Source organism: Notolabrus celidotus, chromosome 8, assembly GCF_009762535.1.
Source record: "Notolabrus celidotus isolate fNotCel1 chromosome 8, fNotCel1.pri, whole genome shotgun sequence".
Taxonomy (NCBI): Eukaryota; Metazoa; Chordata; class Actinopteri; order Labriformes; family Labridae; genus Notolabrus; species Notolabrus celidotus.
The window spans coordinates 31,179,572-31,199,699 of record NC_048279.1 but is presented as its reverse complement, the minus strand read 5'-3'; the positions used below and the strand labels follow the sequence as shown (position 1 = coordinate 31,199,699).

Here is a 20,128-nt window from a genome sequence, read left to right as displayed (position 1 = left end):
AGTATAGGCTCAGTATAGACTCAGTATAGGCTCAGTATAGGCTCAGTATAGGCTCAGTATAGACTCAGTATAGGCTCAGTATAGACTCAGTCTAGACTCAGTATAGGCTCAGTATAGGCTCAGTATAGGCTCAGTATAGACTCAGTATAGACTCAGTATAGGTTCAGTATAGGTTCAGTATAGGCTCAGTATAGGCTCAGTATGGACTCAGTATAGGCTCAGTATAGACTCAGTATAGACTCAGTATAGGCTCAGTATAGGCTCAGTATAGGTTCAGTATAGGCTCAGTATAGGCTCAGTATAGGCTCAGTATAGGCTCAGTATAGACTCAGTATAGGCTCAGTATAGGTTCAGTATAGACTCCAGTATAGGCTCAGTATAGGCTCAGTATAGGCTCAGTATAGGCTCAGTATAGACTCAGTATAGGCTCAGTATAGGCTCAGTATAGACCCAGTATAGGCTCAGTATAGACTCAGTATAGACTCAGTATAGGCTCAGTATAGGCTCAGTATAGGCCCAGTATAGGCTCAGTATTTGATTTTTTCAGCTAATGGGACTATAAGCTAAATATAATGCAACACAGTTTTCTTAGCACGTGTCAGGATTCTCTTCTGATGCACTGCTTGTATGATTCCTAATTGACATCATGTGGCGTTCACTGTCATGACTTTGATTGATGCTGGATGCTTAGGAATGCATTTTCAGTAAAATACCTTTTATTCCTGAACAACCTCTGAAAGGTAAATCCAAACATACTTGTATGACGTGTCATTAGCAGGTTAGCAGTAGCTTGTTTGTTATCATACATTCCTTTCCTCTGCTGTCTTTGAGCCTGTTCAGATTTCTCAGTATCCTGACTTGTTGAACTTGTCATGTGTCTCATGGCTCTCGTCTCTTTAAGCAGTGTTTGATGAACAGCTCTGTTGAGGCGAGATACAAAAGTCGAGCCCACTCTGAAACTTTTTACACTCCAGGTTCCCCACACGTCTTTTTGAATTACTGTCACAGAGTGTTTGGTTCAGTCTGACAGCCTCTGCGTGTGCGCATGGTCTGCACATTTTCTCGTAATCATGAGCAGATGATGGGCTGTTTCACTCTCAGGTATGTTTGTCTGCAGAGGTTGATAAGATGTAATTCTTAAACTGGAAATAAAACTGAGGTGTTATCTTGATCAGTGTTAAGGTGGCACTTACTTCTCAAGAACAGAACATATATTGTATCAGCTTAAAATACTGGAGACACAGGCGAGCCAGTATACTCATGCACAGTAAACCTCAAGGACACGTTATGGAGGCAGCTTTCATGTTCAAGACTACCAGGCTTTATTCAGGGTCACTTTCTCCCCACTAAAAATAAAACTATTTTTTATCCCACATCCTGTACATTGAAAAAGAGGCTTGACAATACCCCTTTACAAAACAGGCACACACCAGACAAATATAAATATCCATTATATAAACTTAAAGCCACATCCTGATGAAGTCTTGTTTTTAAAACCAGACAACCGCCTCCACTGCCATCCAGTGATTGACTCATTTTAGCAGCACAGCAGGAGACACACTCTGTGGCAGACCAGGAAGTAGGAAACAAACCTGATCTTACCCTGATAATGCAGAAATTCAATATTTTAAAATCACAGATGAGGAAAAAGGCTTTAGAAGTTGAGTCAACATTTCAACAAGAGACTCGTTAAGGCTAACTTAAGAAATGAGGGTTAAAGTCCTGCATGTTAGCAAACAACACATTTTAAATGAGGTCTGAAATTAGCACTTTTTAATGTAATTTTAAAGCAGCATGGGACAGAACACCTTAAAGATCATCTGTGCTTGGACACAGGTGTACTACAGGATAAAACCACCTTGCAGAAAAGACACCATGGATGGTCCGTTCTTATATTTGCCCTCTGTTGCTGTTTCTCATACGACATATTATTGCCAGGAAATCTCAGCCACATATGGACCGAGTTTCCAGGTGGTCTCCAGATTTACAGTGTGAACACAAGCAGCAGACAGACATTCATTCACAGCTCATCGTTTGACCATGACAGACAGTGGGCCGGTCTCCAGAGATGGAGGTGTGACATTGAAACCAGCTCTGCTTTGGGGAAATGTGTTCCTGCAGGCTGGTTCAGCTGACAGATTAGTAGTCCCCAGGGTGCTTTTATATTCAACCTTACTAATGATAATATCTATAAATAAAATTAAAATGTGCAATCCCCATTCCCCCATTAAAAGAATGGAACAAAAAGCTTTGGATGGTTTCCAAATTATCTAATTAAAAAAATAAAATCCCATTTAAGATGAACTGAGTGGAAACCTGTCATGTGGTCTGATGAATCAAAATGTGACATTGCTTTTACAAATGATGGACACCATGTCCTCCACTCCAAAGAGGAGGGGCTACTCAGCTTGCTATCAGGGCACAGCTCAGAAGCCGCAGCATCAGTGATGGTATGGGGTAGGGATGGGACTGGATTTTGAAATGCTTGAATATTCATTCACTCATTAAAAATCAAAGAGTTGATTGAATATAATTTCTAATTTTTAAGGTATGAATTTTCATAGTTTTCATCGGTGACTGGTAGGGATGGGATTTTTAAGCCAAAATACTATTCGATAATCATTAGCATCTATTTGACGATTATTCGAATAAATAGTTAAAATAAATACATTTAAAAAGGGTAAGAGTTGAAAATAAAATTAAGGCTAAAAATATCAATAAAACTGAGTAGATAAATAAAAATAATAAATGAATGAATAAATAAATAAATAAAATTAAAAAATTAAAAATAAATAAATAAGATAAACAGTTAAAATTAATAAAATAATAAAGCAACATTTAAATCAATATAACAGTAAAAGGTAAGTAATAAAAATGTTAGATCCTACATAAAAACCAGACTGAATAAATACGTTTTTTAAAAGTCTCAATATCTCTATCAGCTCCCCTCAGATGTTGAACAATACATACAGAGCAGCATATGCCTTTTCAGGAAAGACCTTGTAAAACCAGATTCTGCACATATTACAACAGCATGGCTCTGTAGTAGTAGAGTGAAGTTGTTAAACTTGCTTGTCTGCAGCAGAATGATGTTGCTTGTATGATCTTGGTTTTCGTCCCACACCTGCCTGTGTGTCCTCCGTCCATTACCAACCTGGTGTCTTATTAAATTAGTCTCTTCTGAACTGATGAGACTAATGCATCTTACTGAGTAGAAGAAACACATGAACAATCAGGGGTTGTGTAAGGTCTCCCACGCCAGATGACTCCCACAGAAACCTCTGTGTGCCTGGGAACATTTCTACTTCTCTGACTTGAACAAGAAAGCACATTAGAGTTTGTTTGTGTTCATTGTACATGAAAGGCATTCATTCTGTTTGATATAGAGCTACGCTGAGCGGCTTTTCATTTGGATTCTATTATTTTTGGAGAGTCAAAAATATGACACTATTTCAAGAAGCATAGCCACATGTTTGATGCCTTGCTGTAGTCCACCATGACTTGCCCCCAGCTTCTGTGGACTGCAAAATCCCTGCAGAGGTTGAATCTTGAGAGATTGATGTTGCTGCCATACCCTCTCTTATATTTACAAAGTACTGCTGTAACATTTTACAGTGCACATTTAGTCACACATCTGATGATCTCCTACTTTACTGCAAATGTCTCTTAAAGCACTGTAAGGAGTAATAATGCCCTGCTCTTCTGTTTATCTGATGAGGTAGAGAGGGTTTTTGACTCTTCCTTTGGAGCAGCACACTTCTTCATGTCTTCCTCTCCTCTGTATTGTGTGCTCTGAGGCTGCAAATCAACATAATTCATGGCTGCTGCTGCCTGCAGCGTGTGGTTGGCACATGTGAATGCTAAACTCTAGCACAAAGGTCTTTTATAAGATTCTGCCTCCCTCGTAATGTTTCACATGTTTGCATTGTTTTTCCTATTTTGATCATTTTGTAGTCGATACTGTAGGATCCTTCATCCTGACAGCTGTCATCCCTTTTTCTCTGCTCTTTCAAGATGTTAGCCATTAAAGTTTAATAATGAAATATCCTCTACAGCTGATTGAGTCTAAGTTATCCGCTGTCATCAAATCACTCCTCTCAGAATCTGTGGTCCAACTCCAGGATTGGACTGTCGCGGTCCACTGCTGATTCCTCTGTGAAATACCACATCAATTATGCTCTATTAACCGTCATTACCTGTGATGATCCCTGTGTAATAATACTCACTGTGTTCATCGTCTCTGGTCTGTGCAGTGGCTCCTCTGTGGCTGCAGTCAGGATAGATTACTTAGATTTATCCGTCTCAACTCCTGCCAAAAAGAGAATCTGAGGTGTGTGCAGCCGCCTGTAAACACATGCTGACACCAAATGTTTGTGAGTGATCATATTTATGTATGTGAGGCCCACTTAGTCAGTCAACTAAGTATCACAAGTCTAAGTCTATCACTTGCTTTGATTCGTACCACAGCAAATACTCATCAGCTGATCATCCTGACATTCTGAACCTGTGGATCTGCAACTGATTGTAGTGATTTAGTGGGGCTCTTCTTTGCAGGATTTAGCAGCATGGTCCAAAATTAGCCCAAATCTTATAAAACCTCCTGCAATTCAAGGAAAGGACCTCCTGATGCTAAAATTAGGCTACAGGGATAAAGATACAAGCAGTTCTGTTTTCCAGACACAGAATTGGCCTCAGATGCATTCAGTAATTCTTTCCACGAGGGAGAGTTTGGAGCATGTTGTATCGCAATTCTGGAAAGCAAACGTTGTAATACATCTCTCATTATATTTTCTGTGCTCTCTTTTTGGTTGTTCATCTTTACTGTAACACGCTGTCTCATGTTACAGTGGAGTTCAGAAGGTAATCATTACACCTTGCCTGTGGAGCACTCAGGACGAGTAGATGGAGGATGGAGGTTTTGTAGGACCACAACTAATGAGTCATCACTTGCAGAATTCATGTACAATTTATGTGCTGACAACTGTTCAACATCCTAAATATGCCCAGTTCAGATATAATTTATACAAAAGCTATAAATCCTCATAAATTAGAGTCTGAACCTGGGGACTGTTTTGGAGTTCTTCCTAGAAAAACAACCAAACTATGATACAAACAGTTGCTGAATCACCTCCTGTGTTCAGCTCTAGTTTTATGTGCTGTCCCTCCTTTTATGCCGACTGTCGCCTCCATGCTAAATCCCCTCTATCTGAAGCAGAGCACGTTAAAACTTGTCGTGTATTCATCCTCTATTGTAAAACTGTACGACCACTGTGTAAATTACACTCTGCCAGTCCTCCAGCATGCCAGCACAGTGAGCACAGAGCAGACTGTCCGTGGTCACAATAGAGGATCCCTGCGGTGGTGGCAGCTTGTGAAAAGGTCCAGATGATTGACTGCAGGCAGATACCTCTCCTGGCCTTTGGCTGAACCTGATGAAGCTCGATGAGTCGAGGGACCCCCAGCCAGATGGTCCCTTCCTCTAAAGAAGAGTCAGATGTTACCAATTTCTATACAGTTGTTTGTCTTTGGGACATTTTTTCTCCTCAAACCAGAGAAAAGTTTTTATCTTTTCCACAAAGGTACAAACTTTGACCCTTTCATGAACCGGATGATACAGACTGTGATCATAAACAAATTCACTGACTCGGACTACACAAATCATGCGTCAGTAGTAGTTTGTTTTTCAGATTGTTACATTTCCCCAACTAACTATCCTTGCCGTGTTGTTTTTGTTCTGTAAATCAGCACATGGAGCATTTACAGATTAAACTCCTGCCAAATTGAATTAACTAGATAAAAGGCTAAAGGCCAGAAGACGTGTTTATGTGTGGTCTTGGATCTGAACGTAGTGTCAGGTTCAGAGAGGATTATGCAACACACTTAAGACAACATCCTGTAACACAGAGTGTCTGTGACTACAAAGCAGGGGTGTGACTGTAAAGTAAAGCAGCCGTGTAGCTTGGGAGCACATGTCTGTGTTTATGTTTCACCAGCTCTTCAGCTAACAGCTGTCAAGCCTGATCGTACTTTGCCTCTGGGGCCGTGGAGTAAGTAGTGTTTTACTTTCCCAAGTCACGGAAACCAGCCTGTCTCAAGCCTTGAGTTATTGGTCATTAATTCAGGATAGGTAGCCGTCCAGTGCGGGCCTCTGAGAGAAGATGTGTTGTCATTGGATGGCCCTCAAGGGGAGGGATGCAGCAAGTTAGATCAGAGAGAGATGTGGAAGTTTAAGTTGTAGATTTATCACAGTTTGACAGAACGATCTTCATTTGAGAATCTGCAGCAGCAATTTGAATCTCTGACACAGCAATTTGATTTCACTAAATTGTCTTTGGTTCATCGCCCGACATGATAGAACTTCTGGGGATTCTTTTCTCATAACAACCATGATTTATTCCCCAAAACATGAAAGCAATGTCTCCCTTCTTCATCAAAGCAAAACATAGATTTACACACCACACCGCTCCTGAGGGCAAGTGGGTTTTGGCATAAGCTACATTTGCCTCTGCAAAGTTCATTCATGCATTTCTAAGCTAACAGAGTCCTCCTGTTTCTGTGTTTACCACAGTGACAGTGGCAAAAATGCTTTGAACATGAGTCCATGAGCTGGACTTTGGTTTGCACATGACAGGAAGGAAGCAAACAGGGTGCAAACGAAAGCTAAGCATCATTGTTTGATTGTTTGAGAAACAATGAAGGCAGCATTCCAGTGAAAATAACAGAGGCGACACATTCCTCCTCTTAATTGAGACGCCTCATATGACCCTGGTCAGCGTCGGTTTCAAAGCACAGTTCAGATCCAGCAGTGTCCAGAACTTTCAGCATGCATCTTTCATCCGTTTGATTGTTTGGAGTCCAAATAGGATGAAATGACACTTTGTCCAGAACGCAGCAGCAGCTCAGCTTCTTACTGGTTTTAACAGACGGCTTCACATCACCCCAGTCTCAGCCTCCCTCCTCCTCTGGCTCCCTGTTAGTTTTAGAATTGATTTTAAGATTTTACTGATCACTTTAAAAGCATGTACAGGTCTGGCTGCAAGCTGCATTTCAGAACTTTTAACATCGAAATCCAAAGAGGATCGCACCAGAGCCCCTTGACTTTGGAACAACCTCCCTGAGGAGATAAGGCAGAGTCAGTGACAACTTTTAAATCTCTCCTTCAAACCCATTTTTACAGACTTGCTTTATGTGACTTCATCCTTTTAACAGCTTTTATTTATATTTATTTATTATTTTTAGTTTTTATCCAACTAAATAATTGTTTTAATTTGATTTAATTTGATAATTTAATTAGATTTTTTTTTGTTATAATTAATTTTTTCATTTATTATTTTAATGTTCTTTATTTGTCCTTTTCCCCTTTCCTATTTTCTCCTTATTCTGAAAACTTCTTTTATTGTCCTTTAATGCCTATATTTATTTGTATTTATTTATATTTATTTATGTAATTATTTATATTTATTTATGTAATTATTTATTTATTTGAAAACTCTGACTCAAACAATGATTCATGGGTCTATTGTCACATCACTTCATTCTGTTTAATTTGCATTTATTCTTTTTAACCCTTTTGCGTTATATTCTGTTTTGCATTGCTAAAACTCCTACCCTCCTCTCTGTCTGTCAAAAGGTTTACTTTGTTATTAAAACATGCTTGGCTTATCAAAGCAATTTGTAAACATTTGTTTTTAAAGGTGCTATATAAATAAACTTATTATTATTATAATCAAATCTAAGGCTGCCGACCTGCAGCCTTAGATCCTCTTGTGGGAACCTCCTGGCTGCTCCAAAGTCTAGACTAAAAATGATATCTTCTCTGAGTTTGCATGATTTTGACGTGACATGAATCAGATCATTAAAATCCTGCATACATCAGCTGTGTAATTGCTATTCTCCCCTGTCAAAGTCTCCCTCTTATCCAACCCACAAACACGAACAAACACACTGACCTGCATCTTTCATGGACAGCGCTCTGCTCGTCACTTTGTAGGATACATAGCTAATTATCTACTCAGCTACAGCACATTAAACTGCATGTAAGCCTATTTGAAAATGTCACTGTGATCCGATTAGATTTTGGTATCTGACTCTGGAGGCGCCACTACGAAGACACTGACATTATTTTTATTGAATTTAGATCAATTTAAAGTTTTTTTTTTTTTACATTTTCATGAATTTAGATATGACTGTGTTGATGCAAATATTGTGTCGTTGTGATCAGGAGTTGAAGCACATGAGGCTGCTTGGTTGTCTGAATATGTTTCATGACTTCCCTAACCATCAGATGCAGATTTGATTTCTGATGTAGCATTTAATACCTCTTTAAGTGACGTTTATGATGTTGTGCCTGGCTCGCCTTTCACCTACAATAAGCTGCACCTCCATGTGAGAGGAAACTGGCACTTAAACTTTTATTGGTGATACTGTAGCTGTAACTCAGGCTGTGTTTTATTAGCCAGGACTCTAATGCTTTCTACCCAGATGCTGAGCCCACCAGCAAACCTGCTCATAATGCACTTAGTTAGTATGTCCAGTGCATGTTTGTGTAACCTCTTCATGAGACACATTAGAATAGAAAAGCGTGCATTCTATTAAATGTTGCCTAAATGTGTGTTGTGTTAAACTGATGGTTCCCTCTGGTCTGTCTCAGAGTTCCTCGCACGCTCCTCAGCTCAGGATGACTCTTATGGGAGCAGCAGATGTACATGAATCAAGGTCCTGAGCAGCTTTGCACTTACTGCCAACTTAGCAGAAGATAATGAGAAAAACTGAATCCTGCAGTTTGCTGGAGATCAAACGTTTTTCAGAGCCAGGAGAGAAATGTGTAATCTATATTAATGTGCATGAACCTCTAAGGACTGAACCTTTCAGACACTGATCCCCACCTGGTGGTTTTGGCTCCACTGAGGACCAATTCAATTATTTTGGGATAAGATATGAAAGAAAAGTAACACCAATTTAATTTTAAGATATTACTTCAGTCCCTGATGAAATAATGAGGAAGACTCATCTGTGTTTTCAAATGTCTCCTCAATGAATACCAGCTTAATCCTCACTAATCTGCATGAGTACATTTCCCTTTATTTTTTATTTCAAAGGCAGCTCGTGTCATTGTTGTCCCTCTTCTTCTTCTTTTTTGAATCTTAGTCAAAGTCTCTTTTAGCAAGAAGCTAACCTAGTTATTATAAACTCTGTAACTCAGGACATAACTCCGACCCTTGCAGGACCAGCATGCTTCTTCATGCATGAGACCAAAACCTGAACATGCAAGTATTTGCTATAGAGAAAGGCAGTAAAAGGTTAATAATTTTAGCATGTAGAGTATAAACATTAATGGGATGCATTTGCTGGGAAGCTCTTACATCAAGGTCATTCACCTAGCTGCAGATATAAAAGTATGTAGGCCATTTCATCTTAAATGAGATCAGACTGTGAAATATCTCAACAAAACTGAGGCTCATGGGATTTCTTTACACCCACCGTATGATCTAGACTGTATGTAATGCAAGTGAGAATCAGGAGTCTGATAGCTGTGTCCTATGAGCATGTGATTAAGAATAATCTAGGGAAAGAATATATGTAGCATACAGAGTTTATGATTTATGATTTATACTCAAAGTCTGCTGAATTTGGTGATTTTTCTCTTCTAAGTTTAGCAAAAATGTTACAGTATAATACCAGTCAAAAGTTTGGACACACCTTCTCATTCATTTTTATTTATTTAACTTATTTTCAACATTGTAGATTAATACTGAAGACATCAAAACTATGGAATAATCTGGTTTTGCCATAATCTGGATTACAACAGTAGTCAAATAGGGCTATCCACTGTGTACTAACCCTACCTCTTTACAACACAACTGATGGTCTCAAACACATTAAGAAGGCAAGTCATTCTACAAATGAACTCTTAACAAGGCTCATGTTAATTAGAAACCATTCCAGGAGACCACTTCATGAAGCAGACTGAGAGAACACCAAGAGTGTGCAAAGCTGTCGTGAAGGAAAAAGGGGGCTACTTTACAGAATCTAAAATATAAAACATATTCAGCTTTGTTTAGGCAAGGCAAGGCAAGGCAGCTTTATTTGTATAGCGCATTTCATACACGAGGGCAACTCAATGTGCTTTACATCAAAACATTAAAAGCATTGGAGACATTCAGACAGGCATAAAAGAACACAATTAAAATGACAAATATGATAAAACAGAAAAGAAAAGGAAAATTAGAAATATGTTAAAAATTACATTAAAATTTTAATTTAAAGTGGGTTAAAATGAGCTAAGATAGGAAGGCAGTGGCAAATAAAAAAGTCTTAATCTTTGATTTAAAAGAGGTGAGAGTTGGAGCAGACCTGCAGCTTTCAGGGAGTGTGTTCCAGATATATGGTGCATAATGACTAAACGCTGCTTCACCATGTTTCGTTCTGATTCTAGAGACTGAAAGCAGACCAGTACCCGATGACCTCAGAGGTCGAGGTGGTTCATAAAGTAGTAGCAGATCAGCAATGTATTTTGGGCCTAAACCATTCAGTGCTTTATAAACCATCAGCAGGATTTTAAAGTCTATTCTCTGACAGACAGGAAGCCAGTGTAGGGATCTAAGAACTGGAGGGATGTGGTCTACTTTTTTGGTACTTGTTAGGACTCGAGCAGCAGCAATCTGTATGAGCTGCAGCCGTCTGATGGACTTTTTAGGGAGTCCTGTAAAGACACCGTTACAGTAGTCTAGTCTGCTAAAGATAAATGCATGGACCAGTTTTTCTGCATCCTGCTGAGACATAAGTCCTTTAATCCTTGATATATTCTGAAGGTGATAGTAGGCTGACTTTGTAATGGTCTCAATGTGGCTGCTGAAATTAAGATCTGAGTCTATGACTACACCAAGGTTTCTGGCTTGGTTTGAACATTTCATCGTTGCAGATTGGAGCTGAGCAGTAACCTTTAACCTTTCCTCCTTGGCTCCAAAAACACTTTAACACTTCTCTGTTAATTAAATGATTCCATATATGTTCTTTCATAGTTTTGATGCCTTCAGTATTAATCTACAGTGTTTCAAATAAGGTGTTTCCAAACTTTTGACTGGTAGTGTATGTAAAAAAAATGACACCAAAATCTAAGTGAAAACAAATTTTAATTTTATGGTGGTAGAAAAGTGGGATATGCACTGTCCTGAACATTTTAAATGTCACAGATTTAAGTTAATTTTATTCAAATACACAAGTGTAGCAAGAAAGACGACTCTGGAGAATCTGTCATCAGAGCTAAAGTGCTCAGCTGATGGGTTCATGGTTTACTAACATGATTCAGAGGGACCTTTGTGGACAGGGATTTTCCCATGTGGCTCAGTCTTTGGACAGTATGTCAGGACAGAGCTCAGAACCTCACTGTAGGATCCTATAGGGTCATTTCATCAATGGACAAAGCTTTCACCATTAGATCTAGGATGTATTGTCATGGTACAGATTCTCAGAAGAGATTGAACTCTTTGTTTCACATTTCTAGCTAATGGATCTGGAGAGTTAATTAATCTCACTGATTAAGTTGAACCTCGATGAGCAGAGCCAAAGGGGTTTGTCTGGCCAAGTAACTCCGGTCTGCAGCACAATGGAGGAGACAGGCTTTCTCTGTTAACCGAGGACATGAAGTCCAGCAACATGAGGCCGTCTGTGTCGGCGAGCTTGTTTCACAATCAGGCTACAGCAGCTACGCATGCTTCAGAGAATAGACGACATTTCAGGAAACACGCTCGTTAGTTTTTGATTTCATTCTTTTATTTTTTAGTTTGATGAACAAAAAATGATTGTACACTTTAAACTGACGGTCACTTATGAAGTCAAACATAATCTTGAAAGAGTGTGTGCTTGTGCTTGTGTGTGTTTAATATATTTTGTATGTTTATGTTCTAAATCTATCCTTTTCTATTTTCTCTGATGTGATGTTGTCTTCTTAAAACCTTTGGGTTGTCCTTTAATGCCTTTATTTAATTATTTACTTCTGTATTTTTTGAATTTTTTGAAAAGCCTGTAAAAAAAATTGTTCAATGGTCTTCTGTCTCACCAATTTATTCTGTTTAATTTGAGTTTATTCTTTTAAATCTTTTGCGTTGTATTTTGTTTTTGCATCATTAGAATTTCTACACTCCTCAGTCTATTAAAGGTTTATGTTGTCATTCCAATCCGCCCATGCTTTGATTGTCAAAGCCCTTTGTAAACATTTGTTTTTAACGGTGCTATATAAAATGAAAGTTATTTTTACTATTATTACTTTATTATTATTATTATTTTATTATTATTATTTTTTTTTTACTAAAACAGTTGGTAGGCATGGGCTGGCTACCTGTTTTAAAGGTGACATATCATGCAAAATTGACATTTTAATGGTTCTCTACCTGAAATATGTTTCCCTGGCATGTCTACAAACCCCCCGAGAATGAAAAAAATCCATTCTGCCCCTGTTCTGATTTCTACACCTTTCTGTAAATGTGTGTGAAACGAGCCGTTTCAGACTTCCGTGTTTTTGTTACGTAACAACAATATGTGGTCTGTCACGGAGTCAGAGCTCGGAGCTTGTTCAGCCCATAGACTGTATAAAATAATACTGAATCCCCCCTCCGTTTTTCACGTCAACATACTGACATAAAACAACAAGAAACACTAAATCTGTGACCAATCCTTCATAAAAGGTCCTGCTGCCTTTCTGGCAGAGGTCGGTTTTACTCCCCACGTCTGCAGATTTGAAGATCTAGTGGATGATTTTTATTTATCATGGATAAGTGCTAGCGCTAGTTAGCATAGCCACATAGCTACATGTTCGTAGCTGTGTACCAAGACACACGTCAACATACTGATAAATAAAACAACAAGAAACACTAAATCTGTGACCAATCCTTCAGAAAGGTCCTGCTGCAGGCGCCTCTCCGTCAGGATCAGATTCTGGATCAGATTCAGATGGTTGAAGTGACGCGATCTCTGAGCAGCCGTGTTTATTCAGCCAACATGTAAACATTAGATCAACGTGCTGGACAGCCGAGGCACATCCACTTCCTGAGGGGGCGTGGTCAGAGAGAAAACAGAGTGTTCTGAGGAGGGCTGAAGAAAAGGCTTTTCAGGCAGACCAAAATCTGATTTCAAAGTGTTTTTTTGAGCACAAACTTTAAAGACATGTTTTGGGGACCTCTTAGACCAATATATATTGATGAAAAAAGCGTGATATGTCACCTTTAAGGTTTCATAACCTTTATTATTTTCTGCTTTACTGTTCCTACAGTATGAGCTGCTGCCCCCCCTCTTCAAACTACAATGACAGTTAAAACTTTCAGGTCACTAATAACAGTGAAATTTTGTGTCACTCCCCACCAGCTGCTCCGTCCGCTAGCCTGTACTGTTTACCAAGGTGCTGGTGTTGCTGTCCATCAATCAGAGACTAGATGCTTGCCAGGTGACCATTGCAGAGACAGTTAATCCAGTTTTTGGGACAGTTTTTTGAGCATCAACATTGAATTTAAAAAATCATTATAATATTAGTTGTATTTAGTCTTAGAAGTATAGCATATGCAATTGTAGATAAAATCTATTCATTGTTAATTTCATTATTTCAACTTAAGATACGTCTTTAAAGCTATTCTTTATGTTGTTTCAAAATGAAATAGATTTTGTTGAATGAAAAAAGTAGATTTTTACCCAGAGTCACAGACATGTCGACACAACACACTTTAGAGCTGTTATCAGAAAATCACATCGCATTGAAACCGTGATGATTTTGCTTAAAGCTGGAGTTGGTGTTCAGATTTAGATCCACTTTTTGTTATACTGGTTAAAATGATCTTTATGTCCTGATGGTAATCAATACATAATGTGTTCTTAAAAAAGAGTGAAAAAAAGACACTATCTACAGCCGGAGTAAACCTGGGAAAACACCAACCAATCACTGTTTTTTGGGTGCCAAAATTTTAAACCATTCAAATCCCGTCCTGCCGTTCTGCCCGCCTCCTGCGCGTACATTTCCCCGGCGTGCACTCTTCCGAGTCCCCGTCTCCTGCTTCTGCTTCCCCTGAATTTTCTGCCCCTCTCGCTCGACCTCAGGCCTGTCCCCTCTGACCCGATGAGGTGCTTTGCTCAGGACTGTAGTCCGGATCAGACTCTAAAAAGCTCTCACCACGGGGGCTCTGACAAGCAGAAGAATGAATGACATTTAGTAAGTCCTACAGAAAATGTAGATGAATTGTAGTGTCTGTCCAGACACTGTAGGGATGACAAGCCGATTCGTGAACACGTTGATCTTTAATAACTGGTCACTGTCAGCCGTGATCACACCAACCAACAAAGCAACAATCAATGTTTGAATGAATGAAGAACTTCTCCTCTTGTCTCTCCTCTCTCAAGCTCACACACTCTACACCTCTCCTGATGCCTTCACTGACTGTCAACACTGTAGGAATTAAGAACATCTACACTGAACACGTTTAACAAACAGTAGAGCTGTTACAGTATTATATATGTGTTATAACTTTCCTCCTGATATCGTGTCACCGGTACAACTGGATAATGCTAGCATGACAGTTGTGAGTACTAACAGCAGCCATGTTTGTTTGTGTTTTTAACTTTCACTATGATAATGTTTTGGTGAGGACCGGTTTTGAATCAGTCACGATCATATCGTCGCAAATCAGCGGCGCTCGTGCATGTGAGCGGGGGGCGTCGTTTTTGAGGAGCTCCGAGGGAGGAGGGGAGGGGTTAGAAGGAGTCCTGAGGAAATGCTACATTCAAATTCATGCTGGTTTTCCGAGACTACCAACCCTAGCTTTAAGGTTATTATTCAATCAGAGTCTTATCCCGGCCGAGGCAGAGGTGTTACCATTCATGGCAGTAGAGCTCCTTGAACTTGTCTTCATAGAATGTGTTCTTCAGATTTTGTGATTCAACAGTCAGGCACATTTTTCTGTAGTCATCACTTTTGATGCCATCAACACCAGACTCACATTGCCTTGTTCACAGGCCCTGCTGCCACAGTATGAGAAGACAGTGAACAGCTAAATGTCAGCATGCAGAGGAGGAAACTCTTATTTCCTCTGATGGTCCGTCTTTATCTTCCTCTCAGTCCAACTCACGAGAGTCAAATCCAACATCCCCACCCTCCTTACAGAAATGAGGCCTACTGTCGTCCTCCGCTGACATTCAGCAGTCTACTCCTTTTGTAACTGGTCCAGTCTCCCAGACGAGCCAAGAAACTGACAGAAACACACACCCGGGCCAGACACCCTACGTCTCCACACTTCTTTTTTTTTTCCCCACAGCTGTGCAAATAAATGTGAAAGAAACTCTCAGGAAATTTAATCTTGTAATTGTTTTGGCTTCCAGAGCAGCAGCAGTCAGAAGGGGAGATACTTTGAGTGGGTGAAAACTTGAGCTGTTTGCGTGTTTTCCATGTCAAACTTCAAATGTATTTATAGAGTGTCCTGTTAACTCAGATAATTGATTTAAGTTCAGCAGAGGGTTGAAAGTCAGAAGTGGAAAACAGCTACTTCTCTTAACTTCACAGCTAGGTCTTACTAGCAGCTCCTGGGTTTGTGCAGCTCAACGTCCTGCACCAAAGAAGGAGCATTAAAAAGCATTCAAGAATAGCATGCATGCCTAATGATGCACCGTAGTCATGCAGATTCATGCAAAGAGGCAGCTTCTCCTTCTCAGAGGGTCTGAGCAACTATAACCCAATAAATCCCCTGTCACAACATATTAGCCTGCCAGAGCCATTTGGTGGGGATGATTGCGGCTTATGTCAAGCTTGTTAGTGTTTAGCGCTGTTAACCAGAGAGCGACTTGATATACGGCCGGCAGCTCTTTGTGCACCGCTCCGCACCATTCCCAGGATTTACTGTGAAGGAAGGACGTGAAAGGAGTGTTGATAGAGGTTGTCAGGCTTGTTTCTTGGTTTCCAAGTGGACTTTGTGTGTCTGGACTTCAAATTCAAAGAATGACTGGATTGTTTGATGTTCTGGTTCTTGCTCTTTTTGGTCATATTTTGCTAACTGGCTTCTTTTTTTTGCTCTCTGCAGGCTGTGACAGGAAGATGCTTTGGTGACAAGGACTTTAGAGGAGGCTTGGAGAATGGGATACTGCTGTGCGAGTAAGTCCTGATAAACATTTCATCCTTATCCTACTGTCTTTTGTAAACTTTTATCATTGTTGCTGTCTTCTCTATGGCCTCCTTAGGATTTGAGTTACTGTGTTTAGTGAGTATTTGTTATTTACACTCTTAACTTGTATTTTCAGATCCAACATATAAGATCACATGCTGTAGTAACCTAAAATAGATGCTGTAGAGCTCCTGGTCTAAAAGCAGGAGTGCAGCGTCACAGTCTTGGTTCACACATCGGTCAGATTGGTGACTACAGTCTCCTTTAACACTTTCCTTTCCTGAATTAATTACATGTATGTGAACACAGAAGATATCTATAATGTAGCCTAACTTAGCATCTGTCTGTTTCAGAATTATATCTTTAAAAAAAACAACAAACCAGAACATGAAGTTAATCCACAATAACAGCTCACAGTTAACACTTCATTGGGAATCAAAGCTGTTTTTTCTTCTCCTCTCTCCTTGTGTTTTTACATCTCTATGGTCTACTGATCACAGAGGTTGAAGTCCCGTCGAGTTGTCCTCCAGTGTGACACTTGAACTCTCGTCTGCGCGCCCATAACGAGCTGAAGTGCTGAAAGAGACTGAAAACACAAACAGACACTTGCTCTTTCTCTCTTCTGCATTCCTCAGTGCCAAGTTCATTTACACAACGTCCAATGTTTACACCGCCTTTATTGTGAATACAGACATCACGTCCAATTTAACCGGAGCCCTGCTGGGTTTGGAATTCCTGGAATATTATGGGAAGTTTAGGGATATTATAACACTCTGGGCCCAGAAATTCATGTCAGGGAGGTCAAATTTACATCCATCTCTATTAGAGACTCTTCATTCAATGCATCACTGTAGACCTTTTGCTTTACACAGTTAAACTGACCACATCAAGAACAAGGGGCTGGTGAAATCAGCTGCAGTGTGATCCCAGAATCCACTGGCAGTCATATTACAACACTTAAAGCTGGGGTTGGTAATCAGATTTAGATTCACTTTTTGTCATACTGGTTAAAATGATCTTTATGTCCTGATGGCAATCAATACATGATGTGGTCCTAAAAAAGCATGAAAAAAAAGCTGCTTTCTACAGCCGGAGTCAACCTGGGAAAACACCAACCAATCACCGTTTTTTGGGTCCCCAAATTTTAAGCCAATCAAATCCCGTCCCGCCATTCTGCCCTCCTCCTGCGCGTACATTTCCCCGGCGTGCACTCCTCCGAGACCCCGTCTCCTGCCTCTACTTCCCCTGACTCTATTTAATGCCCCTCTCGCTCGTCCTCGGGCCTGTCCCCTCTGACCTGATGAGGTGCTTTGCTCAGGACTGTAGTCCGGATCAGAGTCTAAAAAGCTCTCACCAACAAGCAGAATAATTAATGACGTTCAGTAAGTCCTACAGAAATGTAGATGTACTGTAGCGTCCGTGACGAGCCGATTCGTGAACACGTTGATCTTTACTAACCGGTCACTGTCGGCTGTGATCACGCCAACCAACAAAGCAACAATCAATGTTTGAATGAATGAAAAACTTCTCCTCTCCTCTCTCCTGTCTCCCACTCGCACACTCTACACCTCTCCTGATGCCTTCACTGACCGTCAACACTGTAGGAATTAAGAACATCTACACTGAACATGTTTAACAAACAGTAGAGCTGTTACAGTATTATATATGTGTTATAACTTTTCTCCTGATATCGTGTCACCAGTACAACTGGATAATGCTAGCATGACAGTTGTGAGTGCTAACAGCAGCCATGTTTGTTTGTGATTTTAACTTTCACTATGAGAATGTTTTGGTGAGGACCGGTTTTGAATCAGTCACGATCATATGGTCGAGAATCAGCGGCGCTCGTGCATGTGAGCGGGGGGGCGTCGTTTTGGAGGAGCTCCGAGGGAGGAGGGGAGGGGTTAGACGGAGTCATGAGGAAAAGCTACATTCAAATTCATGCTGGTTTGCCGAGACTACCAACCCTAGCTTTAACTTTGAGTTGACGCCTTGAGACAAATATTTGTACGGTACTTAAAGCTTAGATGGTCACTCTTCAACAACGTCTCTCAACACCTCCTCAGTTCTCACTTCTCAAGTTCCTTTTCGGACAGTCATCAAAGCCAATATGCCAAAGTAAGACGTGGAAGTGGAAGACCTTTACAGCTATCCACAGACTACACTGAAAGACCTGAAAAGCTTCCTGTCGCTCCCAGAAGCTACGTTGTTGTCAGATGATAGCTGATGATGTCTAATGAATCTGAGATTAGGTTTGCTTGAATATGAAGATCATAAAAACACACATCAGGGCTTTCTCAGATACAAAGTTTACACAGCTGCAAAACATTTAGTCCTGAAATAGATTATGCAATCATCAGAACATATTTCATCATCAAGAGAACAGATACATAAATGAAAACATGAGTGTAGAAGGAAGAGCTTTGAATATAATTACAAGCACAATGTGAAGATTTGCTTTTATTCTTTGTCATGAAATATTATAACTTGTTTTTCGGACTGTTGGCAAACACACTTGGCATTTTAAGACACTTTTTGTTTTCATTACTGAGAGCTGACATGAAAACACTTAATGAATATTAGTTATTACACGATGACTAAATAATGCTTATCTGCAGTCCTGTCAACAACTTTTACTGGTACTTCAGACATGAGAAATCCTGGAGGAGCTTGACATTCTGCACATTACTTTTATTTTATTGCCTAAAAACAGAATGTTGGCAACCTTTTAAAGTTTGCATCTAAATCTGTCTCATCCAAGGTGAAACAGTGAGTATGTTTACATGCAGTTAATCGAGCTATAGCTTGATCAGGCACTTTGATTGGACTACTGTCAAGCACTGGACGAGAACTGAGTTATTGACACAAGTATGTCCGCCTCGGCTACAGTAGGTGGCGATATGCCTCCTTGCAGCAAGTAACTATTACATCACCTACCAAAACATCGACAAACAAGTTAGCACGAAGCGAATTGCTTAAATGTTGAACGATTAAACATGGAGAACTCTACAGCTCTGTACCTTTGGTACATGTAGATAGATTAATCTTGGGTACTTTACATCTTCTTCCTCTGTTGAGATTTTGTCCAACCCCCACCAGGGCTGCCCTTTGTCACCGGTTCTGTTCATAACTTTTATGGACAGAATTTTTAGGCGCAGCCAAGTGGCGGAGGGTTTCCAGTTCGGTGGCCTTGGGATTCCGTCTCTGCTCTTTGCAGATGATGTCGTCCTATTGGCTTCATGGAACGGTGACCTCCAGCACGCACTGGGACGGTTTGCAGCTGAGTGTGATGCAGCGGGGATGGGGATCAGCACCTCCAAGTCTGAGGTCATGGTGCTCAGTAGGAAAAGGATGGCTTGCCCTCTCCGGGTCAGAGGGGAGTCTTTGCCCCAGGCGGATGAGTTTAAGTATCTCGGGGTCTTGTTCACGAGTGAGGGGAAAAGGGAGCGGGAGATTGACAGATGGATTGGGTCGTCGTCTGCGGTGATGCGGGCGCTGTACCGGTCTGTCGTGGTGAAGAGGGAGCTGAGCCAGAAGGCAAAGCTCTCAATTTATCGGTCAATCTACGTTCCGACCCTCACCTATGGTCACGAGCTGTGGGTAGTGACCGAAAGAACAAGATTGCGAATACAAGCGGCCGAAATGAGCTTTCTCCGCAGGGTGGCTGGGCTCAGCCTTAGAGATAGGGTCAGGAGCTCAGACATCCGGGAGAGGCTCAAAGTAGAGCCGCTGCTCCTCCAGATCGAGAGGAGCCAGATGAGGTGGTTTGGGCATCTGGTTAGGATGCCTCCCGGGCGTCTCCCTGGGGAGGTGTTTCGGGCATGTCCAACTGGGAGGAGGCCACGGGGAAGGCCCAGGACACGCTGGCGAGACTATGTCTCTCAGCTGGCCTGAGAGCGCCTCGGTATCCTCCCAGAAGAGCTGGTGGAAGTGGCCGGGGAGAGAAGTGTCTCGGCTTCCCTGCTGAGGCTGCTGCCCCCGCGACCCGGACCCGG

The 20,128-nt window shown here is 40.8% G+C and overlaps 1 protein-coding gene across 4 annotated transcripts in view; it reads left to right on the top strand.

The window, feature by feature from the left end:
• LOC117817362 (LIM and calponin homology domains-containing protein 1-like) overlaps positions 1 to 20,128 on the top strand; it is a 128,701-nt gene that overhangs the window by 31,604 nt on the left and 76,969 nt on the right. For all 4 annotated transcript variants that reach the window (XM_034690036.1, XM_034690034.1, XM_034690038.1 and 1 more), the window contains exon 3: positions 16,053 to 16,123. In XM_034690036.1, coding sequence (XP_034545927.1) covers positions 16,053 to 16,123 — 71 coding nt within the window. The remainder of the gene's footprint in view (positions 1 to 16,052; positions 16,124 to 20,128) is intronic.